The 15,579-nt window shown below is 45.0% G+C and overlaps 1 protein-coding gene and 1 pseudogene across 1 annotated transcript; both read left to right on the plus strand.

The window, feature by feature from the left end:
- The first annotated feature begins 2,056 nt into the window (after positions 1-2,056).
- LOC132360548 (ribonuclease 8-like) lies at positions 2,057-3,313 on the plus strand. The gene is made up of 2 exons (XM_059915629.1): positions 2,057-2,127; positions 2,649-3,313. Exon 2 carries the CDS (start codon positions 2,689-2,691, stop codon positions 3,157-3,159), a length of 471 nt encoding a protein of 156 aa, XP_059771612.1. The 5' UTR covers positions 2,057-2,127; positions 2,649-2,688; the 3' UTR covers positions 3,160-3,313.
- Positions 3,314-15,122: 11,809 nt separating this feature from the next.
- On the plus strand, positions 15,123-15,579 carry LOC132359551 (ribonuclease 8-like; annotated as a pseudogene).

Raw genomic sequence — 15,579 nt, forward strand, 5'->3', positions numbered from 1 at the left:
AACACATGAAAATATGCTCAACATCACTAATTATTAGAGAAATGCAAATCAAAACTACAATGAGGTATCACCTCACACTGGTCAGAATGGCCATCATCAAAAAATCACAAACAGTAAATGCTGGAGAAGGTGTGGAGAAAAGGGAACCCTCTTACACTGTTGGTGGGACTGTAGATTGATATAGCCACTGTGGAGAACAGTATGGAGGTTCCTTAAAAAACTAAAAATAGAATTACCATATGATCCAACAATCCAACTCCTGGGCATATACCTGGAGAAGACCATAATTCAAAAAGATACATGCACCCTAATGTTCATTGCAGCACTGTTTACAATAGCCAGGACATGGAAGCAACCTAAACATCCATCAACAGAGGAATGGATAAAGATGATGTGGTACACATGTACAATAGAATATTACTCAGCCATAAAAAGGAGCAAAACTGTGCCATTTGCAAAGACATGGATGGATCTAGAGACTGTCATACACAATGAAGTAAGTCAGAAAGAGAAAAACAAATATTGTATATTAATGCATATATGTGGAATCTAGAAAAATGGTATAGATGAACCTATTTGCAAAGCAGAAATAGAGACACAGTTGTAGAGAACAAACATATGGATACCAAGGGAGGAAGGGAGGGGTGGGATGAATTGGGAGACTGGGATTGACATATATACACTACTATGTATAAAATAGAGAACTAATGAGAACCGACTGTATAGCACAGGGAACTCTACTCAGTGCTCTGTGGTGACCTAAATGGGAAGGAAATCCAAAAAAGAGGGGTTATATGTATAAGTATAGCTGGTTCACTTTGCTGTACAGTAGAAACTAACACAATATTGTAAAGCAACTATACTCCAATAAAAAATAAATAAAAATCAAAATCACTGCCTACCAATCTCCATTTGTTCTTTTTTCCTTAGCAATGGTGTATTTTTTACTGCCTTTCCTCCAATGGAATGTAAGGATTCTATTCCCCCAATGAAATGTAAGGATTCCAAATGTAGGGATTTTTGTCTCTTTTATTCACTAATATATCCCAAGCACCTTGGCACATAGTAGATGCTCAATAAATATTGACTACGTGAATGAACCTGAACCCACTATTCTGAGACCACCTACTACTTACAGGTGAAACCTGAAAACAAGAACACTGTTCATCTCAGTTTTCCAGGCCTTCCCATCCACAGATAGCGATGCTTCTCTTCCTCAGTGTCTCAGTTCTTCTGAGTCTCCCATGCCAAGCTCACTGGAGCCGCCGGAACAGCACGGACCCAAGCTCTCCACACAAGTGTAACTGCCGCAAGGAACAGGGAATACACGGTAGAGGAAGGTCTAGGCTGGCTGTGGAGCAGCACCACCACCAATAGTATTTTCAAATTAGGACACTAAGCGTTGCAAATTTTAATAAAGTAGTAAGGGAAAGAGTGAAGGGTGAGAGGTGTTGGGTGCCATCTCTAGGTAAAGCCAGATGACCTTGCTTGACCCTGGAATGGGAGGGACCCAGAGGGATGACTCATTGTAGAATAGCTGAGGTGGGATGGTGCTGCGACTTGTGACTCTGGTGATTGATTGGTCCACTTCCCTGTCTCCTCCATCTCCTCCAAAAGATAAGCAGTAAGTCCTGCTGACAGGAAGTAACTTTCTAGGCTATTCCATCTTTATCTCGGATCAGAAAAAGCAATCCTTACCACCACAGTGATTGGCTCTTCCCAGAATCAGAGCCAGAGGTGTATATAGGAGATGATAAATGACAGCTCTCACTTGGGGTTGACACCTGAGTCAGGTGCATTATTAGAGTCATTAGAACCATGTGGCTAGGGGCCAGGCTAGTCTTTGAGCGTGAGGATTCAGGCTTCCTCACTGCTGAAGGTGTTTAAGCAGGTGTACTAGCTCCACAGGTATCCACTTACCTGGGACATGTAAGTGAAGAGGCATGAACCTGATTCATTTCCTGATCCACGGCTACTCCCCAGCCTGCCCTCAAACAGAAGCACCACAAGCCAGGCCAGCTCTTAAGGAGTTCGGTGGTGAGAAGAGGCCCTCAGAGATCTGAGGCCCAGCGGAAGGCAGGTGCTTCCCAGTGAGCAGGGGCCACAACACGAGGATTTGGTGAGGAGGTAAGGCCTGTGGCGGGACATGAGTGAGGAGAGAGGACAGGGAAGGGATGGGTTCTGGCCAGAGAGCGGTATACTCAGGTGAGTGACAAAGTGGACAAAGGAGGGACCCAATGTGGAGGGGATGAGGACACACACAGGGGAGAGAGGAGAGAGATGCTGAGGGATGGAGGCACAAAATGGGGCTATGGAGGAGATGGGGATGGGGTCATGGAGGGCGTGAGACACAGAGAAAGGAATAAGGACGTAGGGACATGGGGACACAGAGGGATGGACCTGAGGGAGAGGAGATAGAGCAAGGAGTGGGAGGCATGAGGGACAGAATGAAGGAGGATAGGGATTCAAGGTGAGGGGGATGGAGCCCTAGGGTTAGGGGGTGGGGTCTTAGTGGTTTGGGGCACACAGAGGGGAAGGGAGGGGAAAGACACAGGGTGAGGCAGGAAGGAGACAGTAGGGGAGGGAGATGGCAATTAGCTAGAAGGAGCAGGTTTAGGAAGGCTAATTTCCACCTCCTCTGTCCCCAGAGACCCCAGCCCCCGCTTCTGACTGTTCCCCCTAAGAGAGATGGCGCCAGCCAGAGCAGGATTGTGCCCTCTGCCGCTGCTCCTGCTGCTGGGGCTGTGGCTGGCCGAGGACCCAGTCGGTGCCAAGCCCAGAAACATGACCTCAGCTCAGTGGTTTGAAACTCAGCACGTGCAGCCCAGGCCTCAGAGATGCAACACGGCGATGCAAAACATCAACAAGTACTCCAGTCGCTGCAAAGGCCTCAACACCTTCGTGCATGAATCCTTCTCCGGTGTGGCCGCCACTTGTCAGACTCCCAGCATAACCTGCAAGAGAGGCCGTAAAAACTGCCACCGGAGCCAGAAGCCTGTATCCCTGACCGTGTGTAACCTCACCTCAGGGAGGTACCCAGACTGCAGGTACAAGGAGGAGCAACTGCACGCTGCTTACATAGTGGCCTGTGACCCTCCCCAGAAAGGGGACCCCAGGAAATTCAAGCTGGTTCCTGTCCACCTGGACGATGTCCTGTAGGTTTCCAGCCAGCCGCGTGCTTGGGCCGCGCCTTCAATCCCTCTGCAGGCCTCTGGACCACTCCTCCTCAGCCCAGAAGCTTCTCTTCTCACATCTCTTGGGGCCCTTCCTAGCTCAGGCTCCTCTGAGCGGGTGGGGCTGTGGGGAGTTGAGGTGATACATTAGTAGGCTAAGCTCCAGAAGAGATGGTGATCTCTCAGCTTTTCATTGCTGTTTTTCCAGAAGCTTATCCCGGAGAAGCTTAGGGGTGTGGGTTCCTTGGTCTGTGCCTCCTACATCTTTCCCCTACCCCATCTTCTCACGGCAGCATGACGAGAGGAGGAAAGAAATGGAAAAGGAGTGTAGGGGATTTATGGCGAGAGCCACTCCTATTCCTAAACGAGGCCACTTCCCCAGCTCTGATGTGGTAGTGAGGTGGCTTGTGGGCAGGGAGGTGGCCTGAAGGGAAGAAGACAAAGCAGCACCACTTCATAGTTACATAGCATTTCATGCTTTTCACAGTGTATCCACGTGAGTCCCTTGTGAGATAGACCTGACTAGGATAACTGACCTTCTTTAGGGATGAGGACGTTGAGATTTCAGAAAGATTTGTTAATTAAAGAGCTTGTCAGGTTGGTTAGTAGCAGAAGCTGGACTTGAAACTAGGTCTCCTGACTCTAAATACAGCGCACTTTCTACTTTACCACTGGGCCGAAAAGGAGAGACCTCTGCAGGGACCACAGGGGAACCAGCTAAGATTTCACCTGTGAAACAATGTCCCGAGAGCTCTGAAGAGCCAGTTACCCCATGTTGGCTGCAGTAAAGGTCATTACCTCTCTAGCCAAGGGACTGTTTACGAGGTGCTCCAAGGATCTTAATTCTCTCTCTCTCTCTCTGCCCCACCACACCTCTCTGCCCTCCCCCTTCTCTTGTCCACTGCTCTTTCTTCCTGGGCCCTGGGCCTGGCTCTAGCTTGATCGCCTATGGCCCTGACGGCACAGTGTCAGGGGAGTGTCCCAGCTTCATCCCCCTGCTCCGGGATCACATTTCCCTTGACCTCAAGGGACTTCCGTGGCCCAGTGCCTGCTTGTCACAAACAAGCTGGTGGGAGCTGCCAGAGCTTCCTTCCTCCCGATAATGATCTCTCCTGCCTTGGTGCTTCCCTGGCTCTCTGCTCTGGCAGTCCGCCCAGGCCGGAGGGGTTGAGATGTGGAAATGCCATCTCCCCATCCTCCCCCCACCCCTCCAAACCCCGGCTGCAGACACCGCTTCTCCCTTCCTGGTGAGCAGAACTGGAGAAGCTATGGCTTTACGTAGGCTCGGTCCTGATAGCTTCCCACTCCTAGCCCACAGCCAGCATTGCCTGCAGCCTTGACCATCACCAGCCCCTTCTCTCTTCCTTAATCTCAGTCCCAGACAAACTGCACTAAGCCCCATGCCCGCCCCACACCCACCCTACTTGAGCACCCAAATACTACCTTGTTCGACCTTGCCTTCCCAGCTGTGGAGTCTACTCTCTACCTATCCCTCTCCCACGCTCCAGTGCTCCCTTATGCCTTGCCAGAGTCAGAGTAAGCTTTGGAGCCAGACACAATTGGGTGTAAATCTTGGCTCAGTCCTTTGTGGCTACATGACCTCAAGAAAACTGCACCTCTTTGCAACTATGTTTCCATATATGGGAGTAATACTACCTACCCAACAGGATTTCAGGAAGATTTAGAAATGACATTTATGAGGCCTTAGTCAACCCCAGGCACTGGTAAGCATTCAGTAATGATACCTAGCTGTAGGTAATGGTAGCAATAGCCCTGTCCAGTCATATTCACCTTTGGCAAACACGCAGATACCCCTTTGGCAAATACCCCATTCAATTCTCCTTGAGGTCTTTCTTCTGCTAGAATGATGTTTATGAGTAGGCTAGAGAATAAGTCTGCAGGCAGAGTCCTGCTAGGTGGGCTGGGTGGTTTGAGATGGTGAGGAGAGAAGGTAGGGAAGGGATGATGAAACGAAAGGGGAGCAGAACATTGAACAATTCAATTCAAGTAGAGTGAGGGGCCAATACGTTGATGAGTCTTGAAAGCAGAGGGGCAATAAATACACTTTATAGCCAAATGCCAGAATGTAAAATCTATATATCCTGTGGTCACTGTACTAGACATTTATCACTCTAAATACATGATTTTCAACTGAGGTGCATAGAAAACCAAGTCTCTTTAGGGGTAGCTGATTTTTCTTTTCACTCTATTCTTTCTTCACGACTCTTTTTTTTACTCTTTATTGATGATTTTTCTTATGGGTGTTATGGTTTTGGAGACATCCTCCTCACAAACTTTTTAAGTGGCTAAAATTATGCTTTTAATGTATCCTCTTGAAATAAGAAGAATTTCCAAATATGGCTTTTTCTTGAAATACTCATGATCTAAATAGTATTAAATAACTAAACATTAAACATAATTCTAAAGCAATCTATAGTGTGGTGATAGTGGTCAGAATAGTGGTAACCTTGGGGAGTGCTAAATGGGAAGGTGTAGGAGGTAGGCTGGAAATGTTCTATTCTTGCTCTGGTTATGCTTACTTTGTGAAAACTCATTGAGCTGTGCACTTAAGATTTGTGTACTTTACTGTAAGCAAATTATACCTCAATTTAAAAATCTTCCTAAAAAGTATAGTTTTTAAGGATTAGTTTATTTAACATGACAAATGCTAATATATCAATTCACAAAGATTATAATATAATGAAATCATAGACTCATGATCTAATCTAATTTCTATTGTTCTGCTTTGTACTATTTGTTAAATTAAATAGTAGTTGTGCTAATTATTAAATTGTTGTAATATTTTTGGTTCAAAAAGTATATGAGGTTTTTTCCTAAAGTTATCCAGCTAATCCATGCTCTTCTATTACTTATATAACTGTCAGCTAATTTTCCTATTTAACTATGTGAAAATTCTTAATAAAATTTATATGTAGTACAAGCTTTTACAACCATTCATTATTACAACATTTTTCTTAAAATAATAAATATGCATTTATATTTCCCCTGACTGATAGAGGTAATGACCTTTCAACATTTTTAAAGTTCATAAGGAAAATTTCACTTCCGGTCACATTCAGTGTACTCACCAGTATCTGAAAGAGATTATTCAGATATTAACAATGAACCCAAATGACCTGCCTTGTTTTCATACCGATGCTTTAACAGATTAGATTTGACAGTCACCCTTTCCTTCACATGATCCTGATCACAGCCAAGTTCAGGGATGCCAGGAATTATGTTGAAATAAGCATTTGGCTATTCAGCCTTTCAAAGGCTGAAGCTGAGGTCCAAAACGAATAACAGGTTTGCACCAGTTACCAAGGCTGCATCTTGATACATTCCTACTTAAAGACTGAAAAATGGGAAAAGGAGACTGATTGGTTATGAGATTTCTGTTGCTGGGGATGGGAGCTTGGAGGGGGGAGGAGGGTGTCTAGGGGAGTATTGCCCAGCCTTGTGTAGATGGCTCTAAAGAAAATTGTTTTGACCTGGATCTAAGGAGCAGAAACAGAGTCCTGTAAAGAATGTAAGCCAAGAACTGGAGCTAGTGTGAACTAGCTTTCTAGGAGTGAGACCATCTGAGATAGCCTAGGTAGGATACTTTTCTACGTGACCCTAGTTCCCCAAAGTCTCCACACTCTGAAGAAAATGACCCATAGACACTATGAAGAGAGCCAGCTGAGTCAACAGAGAGAGAAGGGTCCTGATCTCAAGGGCAGGGTGTAGGAAGAGGAAATGCCCTTGAGACTGGGACCCTTTTGCTCACATTGATTCAGACAGCCCTCTTCATAGTGTCTCTGACCCTAGGGGATGACCTTAGAGCTACAGCAGCAGAAAACAGACCAACACAGCAACAGCGTCCAGGGAGACTTCTCTGTGAGAACCCTGGCCCATTTCACCACATTCCTCCTACGCTCCTGCACAACTGGGCCTCCAAAAGGGCTTCGAAGACTTCAGATCCTCATTTCAAAGTCCTCCTCCTACACCACCCGCCCAATCCCACCCCCACATTCTACCATGGAGAGATAGAAAGAGCAGTCACAGCTCTTACCAGGATGTGTTCCTGTGCAGGACTCCAAAGCCAGTAAGCTTGGGAGAATCTATGAAGCCATGGGGGCATGAGAAAACATTGCTAGTGAGGCCTTGTAGGAAGTTCACAAGCGGTGAGATAAGGAAAGATGTCTACCCATAATGGAAATACACCCATGATGAAAAGTCCTCTTGATTTAGAGAGATTGGAACTTCCTCATCTATGCAAAGGTCACCTACTTCATAGAGTATTATGCAGATTAATGTGACAACATATATAAAGGGCTTAGTACAGTGGCTGGTGTGTAGGAAAAGTTTGAGAGATGTAATCATTTATATTTATTACTGTGATGTCAAATGTTGAGAGGCCAAACCTGTGATGGATGGAGCAGGCCTGACTTCCATGACAGAAGAACAAAGGACTTAAACAAAGGAGGCCAAACTCCTCCTCAGCCTCCTCTTGCCAAAAAAAACTTCCTAGCCAAGAGTATATAAGGTAGGGTTCAAGGTTAGACAAAAAGGAAAATATGTATTAATTTCTCTAGGTAAGATAATTTGGAGTGGGGAGGGTGGGGGCAATGTTTTCAATTAGAGGGGGAAAAAAAGGCTATTGAGTATTTATATTAAGACTACTTAAGGGGTTTTTTCTCATCTCTACCTTCCATGAATCCAAAGATATGGAAAGAAGGCAGAAGATTTAGGGCCACTAACTTTTGAGGGTGTCCTCCTTACCAGCTCCTCTCCAAAGGGTTCAATTATCACAGCAGTTGATGGAGAGAAGGCTCTAGTGACATTTCCAACTTCCCCTCCTGAGTCATTTAAACTAGTCCTTAGGTAAGCTTACTGTCCCTTCACCTCCCTTGTGGAAGATCTCCTGTATTTTTCCCACCCTCTGATTCAGCTCCATTTCCTAGTTTGTCTTCCATTACACAAGACTACCACCAATGGTGGTCCACTGCTTTCCAATGGATTGGTTACAATGGGAAAACATCACACTTGTTACTTTCTATGGTCTTCACATAGAAACTTAGTTGAAGTTACACATTTAAAACATAAACTGTACACCTGAAATTAACACAACATTGTAAATCAACTATATTTCCATTATAAACAAACAAACAAAACCAACAAACAAGCAAACAAACTGACCTGGTGAGAATCAATACAAATTCCTGCTTGGGCCATGGCATTTAGCACAAGACAGAACTTCACATCTGCATAACTTTAGGCTCTTTCAGTAGATATTCGTAAAATCATGTCTTAAGAGATTGTATCCAGTGACCTCAGAGATCATCTAGTCCTCCCCTCCGCATTTTGCAAATGAGAAAAATAAGACCGAGGGGACCCAAGATCACATGATTAGTTTAAGTGAGAATTCAGGTTTCTTGAACCAGTCCAGGGATGCTCCCAAAGTGTCATTCTAGTTAATGGTCCCGAATGGATCTCAGACATCTTCCAAGGTCAAACTCACCATACCTGGACTGGCAAATCAATCAGCAAATGGGCAGGTTCCCAGATTGAGACAAAAGCATGTTCATTCAAAAGAGAGTGTTCAGTGCCCATGATCCTGAGGTGTTTACATTTCTGCCGCTCACTTGTGGACCACATCCCCTTCACCTGAATGCTCACATTGTATCAGTGAGATGGAAAAAAAGTAGCACCCAAGAACTTGATGGTAAACTAGTCAGGCATGTCCCTGGACCATGCCATTGGCTGTTGGAGACATAAATAAGGGCATGCAGCAAGAACAAAAGTCTTCACTTCCCATCTGCTATTTGGGGCCAGGGTGAAAACATTGCAGAGTTCCCATCTGGTGGACCACCAGATGGGCCTGAAACATCCGAAATATTTTCTCTTTGGTAAGTATCATCATTCTTTTTTTTTTTTTTTTGAATTTTATTTTATTAATTTTTTATACAGCAGGTTCTTATTAGTTATCCATTTAATACATATTAGTGTATATATGTCAACCTCAATCTCCCAATTCATCACACCACCACCACCAACCCCCGGCCACTTTCCCCCCTTGGTGTCCATACATTTGTTCTCTACATCTGTGTCTCTATTTCTGCCCTGCAAACCGGTTCATCTGTACCATTTTTCTAGGTAGGATCAATATTCTTTACCCTCAAAGTTGGCACATCCAGGGCTGGGTCTTCATGGTCAACTAGAGCCCACAGAGCAATGTTTCTCACACTTTTCCCCAAAGTGCTAGTAATGGCCGAGGGGAATTAAGCACCTAAAGTCATGCCCAGCAGGAATGAGCTTTCTCTGAAGCCTCTTTCTTTTACTTAACTAATATTTATAAAATAACCAAGTGCACAGATTTTTTTTTCCCCCCGTACTGCAAGGCTTGTGGGATTTTTAGTTCCCCAGCCAGGGATCAAACCCGGGCCCTCGGTAGGGAGAGTGCAGAGTCCTAACAACTGGACCACCAGGGAATTCCCCCAAAGATGTTTTATATGTTATCTTCAAACATCATTTGTGGTAATAATGGATCAACATTAATTTCCTGGTTTTGATGGCTGTACTGTGGTTATGTAGGCAAGAGTACTTGTAATTAGGAAATATTCATTTCTGTATAAAGGGGTAATGGAGCATTTTGTCTGTAACTTAGTCTCATATAGCTCAGAAATGTTAATAATTAGGGAATTTGGGTGAAGTAGATAGGGGAGCTCTGTGTACTATTTCTGAAACATATATAAATTTGAAATTATTTCAAATCAGAACCATTTAAAATTATTTTTTTAAAGTAGTTGATTTGAATTTTTCAATATACTCCATCAAAGTTTTATTTTATATAAAAACAATGTTTTAAATTACTTCCTTTCCCCAAAAAAATAGTTTTGGTAAAATTGGGATAGAAGACATTTATCCTGTGGCTTTGTGTGTACTTTGTGCATATCTGCATTCAACCTAGGATAGGAGTATACTGGCCTTAATGAGGTTTTCCTTAACTTGCTCGCTATGGGCTATGCCTCTGACCAGTATTTCTCTTTAGGAACTGAATGAGGAAGATAAGGTAGCCATGGAGCCAGGGCAATAGGAAGGTTCCTCATATGCTACAAAAATGAGAAAATAGACATCGAGCACTTGCAACAGTGACTGGGACCTGGAAACCCCTCAGTAAGTGTTTTTATCATCGTCATCATCATCCCTGGGAGGTCCAAACACTGAACACGGGCTTGAAATAAGTCAAAGGCAACAAAACACACGCGAGGGGAGCCACATGCCTCCACTCTGGCTGGACTGAAGACTACATCCTCTCCTTCTTGAGGACAGATCCTACAGTCAGGAACTAAGGGGGGCATTCCACTCACTGAAGCAAGATCATGGTGGCACTGGGCTCCCTGAGCAGGCCCCAAAGAGCGACACAGTAAAGAAAAATGGACCTGGTAAGAGAGAGGGTCAGCCACTGGGTACGGAAGGAGGCTTCCCAGTAGGAGTGCAGCAACCAGATTTCCTGTGCTGAGGCTCGGAGTTTAGAAACCAGGATCCAGGACATCTCATGGCCATGGGCCTTCAGAGTCAGGGACCCCTCTTGGAGGAGACTCCTTCTTGGAGAGATTCCCTGTGAACGCTTCTGGCAATCCGAGACCAACCCAACTCCTCTGGCCTGGCTGTTGACTCATTGCCAAGAGCACAGGTCTCAGCAAGCAGAGCAAGGAGGACATTCAGCCTCATAGTGCTCAGAGAAACAGAAGACTATCAGCAGCCACCTGCCTCCTGAAGCTAAAGTTACACCTTCATTCAGCTTGTCTCTCCGGTGGATTTCACTTCAGGGTATCTGCACCCCAGCCCGGCTCAGCCTTGGCACCTACGGAAAGCGGAAAACGGCGTCAGCGACAGCTCTTTTTCACAGGCTGTCAGGAGTGACTTAGCGGAGCAGCGAAGCTTCCAGCTGGTTACTCACAGTTGAACCTGTCCTCGGACACAACCTCTATGAAAAGATCCCACCAGTGTCCTCTACTGAGGGGTCAGGAATCAGTTCTGGACAATCTCACACAGGACCCAAGCAGAGGATCAGAAAATGCACAGCCCATTCTCCCCTTAGCCACTGCTGGTCATTTGTAGTGGCCCCGGCTCCTCCTATACCAGCCCCGCTCTTCCAGAACGCCCTTCTTCCTGAAGAAGCTACCTCTCACCTCCAGGGTGAAGCCTGACAACCATCCTGGAGGTGGCATTTGGAGTTCAAAGACTACCTCAGGCCAGCAACCCAGACAGACTTTTCTGGCCCCCTCACCCATGCCTCTAGGCTATCCTGAAAAAACTAGTCTCTACAAGATCATTGCGTACTCTCTACTCCCCCTCTTCTAAGCTACCTTTGGGGTCTTCCTGCAGGGCCTCTCTTCACATTCTAGTCTGGCTACTAGCATTTTGATGTTTCATCTTGTCTCATAGAATCTTAGAAGCGGGCAGGGCGGGGGAGCTTTTTAGAAATTATCCAGCTGAAACTCTTTGGGTTACAAATGATGAGGAGACTAAGAGGACCAGAGTGGCGATTCAGTTCAACACACACTTACTGAGTAGCCCTCTGAGCTATCCATATGCCTGGCACTATGGAGATACAGAAGCGTGAAAGGGCCTGATTTCTTTCCCACGAGTTTACCGTCTAGTTGGGAAGACCTGATACACACGTAAGAGTCAAATAACAAGACAAGGTAGTACATGATGGAGCACCCAAATGAGTGGTACCAGGAGTTAATGCCGAAGGAGGTTACGTTCAGGAAGGATTCACCCGAGGTAGAGTTGTACAGGAAGATTCATGCAGGTGGCTATGCACAAGCTCATAGGACCAAGCGGAGATCTGAAGGATGGTAATAGTTGAGGGAGAGCCCTTAGGGAAGAGAAAGAAAAACAGAAGTAAAGTTGAAGAGAGCAAAACCTGTCCAGGAGACAAAAAGGAGCCCTATCTATTAGAATAGTCACAGAGTGACTGTCAGCCCATAAGGTAACTATCAGTAAACAGGGAAGCAGTGTGGCAGGAAGAGAACAACAGCTTTGGAGGCAGACCTCCCTCATTTTCAATCCTGGGCCTGCCACTTAACACATCTGTGACCTTAGCCTCTCCAAGCCTCAGTTTCCTTTTCTCTAAAATGGAGATAATAACATGGAACACACAATATTGTTTTGCATATAGCATTACACATAAAGCACAAGGCCTTGGCACACAGAAGGCACTTTTTAAATGAAAGCTATTTTCCGTAACCAAGTACCTAGCACCGTGCCAAGCGCACATCACATGTTCACTAAATGATGGTCAGCAGTATTCCTTTCTTCCTGCAGCTGTGGTACAGCCCTGTGCTGACCTGACCCTAAAGTAAGGTGGCGTGTATTCTCCTGGCCGACTTTAGGAGAGTAGTAAGTGATACACTCAAGGCAACTGGCCCTAGAATGTCAAGGGCTATGTTTAATACGCCCATACCACACTAGGCATTTTAACATTTTATCACGCCATATAGAATATATAAAATGTATGTTCCTCATTCAGTATCATTCTTGCAGATGTGTACCTGAAATTATTTTTAAAGTTTTACTTCTGAAATTGTTTGACTCCAAGTAATTTGGGATTGGCACTGCTCCTTCTGCAATTGTGGTATTAAGAATTCCCATAAAAGGAGAAAAAAAATCTAACCTAAGATTGTTTTCCAACATAATAAACTTCTTATGGGTGCCAAATTCCAAAATAAGTGAAATCAACTTACCTGCTACCACCATGTTACTGCGGTAGCACATAAGTAAATATTTTAAATTTGATTTTATAGTTGACTTTTCCTATATTGGAGCCAATCTTTTTTTTTTTCCTAGTCTCAAATATTGTAGGCCCTTGAAAACCTCCCAGACCCTAGTCACTGGGCCTCCAGTGCTTAATGGATAAAACAGCCCTGAGACTGTAGCAGTTGGGAAGACATGTGATGAATAACTAGGATCAAATACACAATCAAAGGAACCCCTTCTTCAGGCCTCCCTGAGTGGGGCTGGCCAGCTGCAGGGTCAGCACCTACTTGAGGAAAAGCATGTTTGCAACTTAACTGGATTCAGAGCTTGCAAAGTCTGTGGTCAGTCATCTTGGTCGGCACGAAATGTTCGTGCCAACCCTTGGCTCCTGCTGCCATCCCTACCCTCTTGCACAAAAGCCCAGAGGCTTGGGTCTCCAACTGTAAATGAATAATCACATGGTAATCCTTCCATCCCCATGGAAAAGGCTCAGCTGAGGGCCTGCAAAAGAGAAATGACTTCCTGAATAAATATATATATATATTTGCTCTCTGAGGCCCAAGTCAACTACTTGCTGGATAATGTTCTCCTGGGGTGAAAAATCAATGTTTTGTTAGCTTTGTGGGGAGGAATGCAGGAAGGGATTCCCCACTATGAAAACGGTGAGCTCTGTTGATGAACCTAGCTCCACCTTGGAGACAGAAAGGCAAACATCTCAGAAGTTTCCCATCTGGCAATGCAGATCATAGGAGCCTAAGTGATTTTTGTCACTTTGCAGAGCATTTTATCTCAAAGGCAGTGAAGTCACATGGAGGTCAAGATGCTGGGTAGGGCTCAACACACCAGCAAAAACCTGAGAGGCTATAGCCAAAGCGAGATCCCTCACTTCAGTCATTTGCTTCCTCCCTTGATAATTGCTTCAATACTGCCAGTATAATATTTACTAAATATGTATGTATGCATTTAGCTCAAATAGTTCTTTGAAAATGAAACTGTGTAACATCATATTTCAAAGAATACTAGGGTCACTTAATAAATAGAAGTAAAAATAAATATAATGAATGCCATCCAATTTTTAAAAATTCTATCCAGATATTGCTTTCAGCTGCAGGCTCAGCCTGGGGTCTGTCGTCTGTACTGAAAAGTGGGGAGAAACAAAGGCTTACCTTCTTGCTCTAATAGGAGACCTTCTTCTAAATGTCATCAGAAGGATTAGAAGAGAATTATCGAAGGCAATGTTCATGTTTCATTTAAACCACAAACAGACACACTCACTGTTTTCTGTTTCTATGGGAAAGACTTTTCTCCTTCCCTTTTCAGCCTGGCACTAGACCAAAGGGATGGGCTGAAAGTCAAGAAGCTCCAGTCCCAGCTCTGCCACTCACCTGGTGGCCTTCGGAAGGGCAGTTGCTCTTTCAGGCCCTCCAGCCCTTTCATCTGTAAAATAGAGTTGATTGAGATGATCTTGAAAAACTCTTCTTGAAAAACTCTTCTGCTCTGATTCTCTATTATTCCAAGACTTTCTCCAATAGAGCAATATGTCAGCCATGGAAAGAACCCAACTCACCGTACTGCTTTGCTGGCTAGAGCAGTGAGAATGACTTTTTCTAGCTTCAGAGAGAAATTGGACCACAGAGCAGAGAGGAATTAGCCTGACTCCACAATCTTAATACTGACTTTCAGGAATGACTGAGCTAGCCTGGGAGAGTGAGGTACGGACGCTTGGCCTACTTTTCTTCCAAGATTAGTTTCCTTTTGTGGTCTGACTTCTCAGAGTTTCAAACAAGAAACATGGGAATATGGAAAGAACAGGGGTTTTGGAAGCCAAGAAGCATTGATTCAAATCCTGTGTTTGACACTCCCTAGCTGTGTGATGATGGGCAATTTCCTTAACTTTTCTGAGTCTCAGTTTGCTCATATATTAAAAAAAAAGAAAGAAAGAAAGAAAGAAATCATACCTCATAAAACTCTTATGAGGGAAAAACAGTCTAAGTGTTTATTGGGGGCATAAAAATGTACATTATCTGCTGGGACTGAACGATAAACAGCCAGTAGTGTTCTTAAATATCTGAGGCTATAGGAGCCCTGCAATAATTGACTTACAGTATGGAATTCTTAGAAGGGCTAGCAGGGCACCACCCATGGTGACCCGGTCACATACCTCCCACTTCTTCGGTGCCACTGTGCCCCTTGGGAGAGATGGCACCAGCCAGAGCAGGATTGTGCCCTCTGCTGCTGCTTCTGCTGCTGGGACTGTGGATGGCCGAGGACCCAGTCGGTGCCAAGCCCAGAAACATGACCTCAGCTCGGTGGTTTGAAACTCAGCACGTGCAGCCCAGGCCTCAGGGATGCAATGCTGCGATGGCAACATCAGCAAGTACTCCAAAAGCTGCAAAGGCCTCAACACCTTCCTGCATGAATCCTTCTCCAGCGTGGAGACTCCCATCATAACCTGCAAGAATGGCTGTAAAAACTGCCACCAGAGCCAGAAGCCTGTACGCCTGACCACGTATAAGCTCATCTCAGGGGGGTGCTCAGACTGCAGGTACAAGGAGAAGCAACTGGATGCATTCTTCATCATGGCCTGGGATCCTCCACAACAGAAGGATGGCCTAAGGTACCAGCTGGTCCTGTGCTTTTGGATAATGTTGTCTAA

The sequence above is a fragment of the Balaenoptera ricei genome, chromosome 2 (genome assembly GCF_028023285.1).
Source record: "Balaenoptera ricei isolate mBalRic1 chromosome 2, mBalRic1.hap2, whole genome shotgun sequence".
Classification (NCBI taxonomy): domain Eukaryota; kingdom Metazoa; phylum Chordata; class Mammalia; order Artiodactyla; family Balaenopteridae; genus Balaenoptera; species Balaenoptera ricei.

Bases quoted from the DNA above. Each gene is read 5' to 3' on its own strand.
- LOC132360548 (XM_059915629.1), top strand. From the start codon at position 2,689: ATGGCGCCAGCCAGAGCAGGATTGTGCCCTCTGCCGCTGCTCCTGCTG.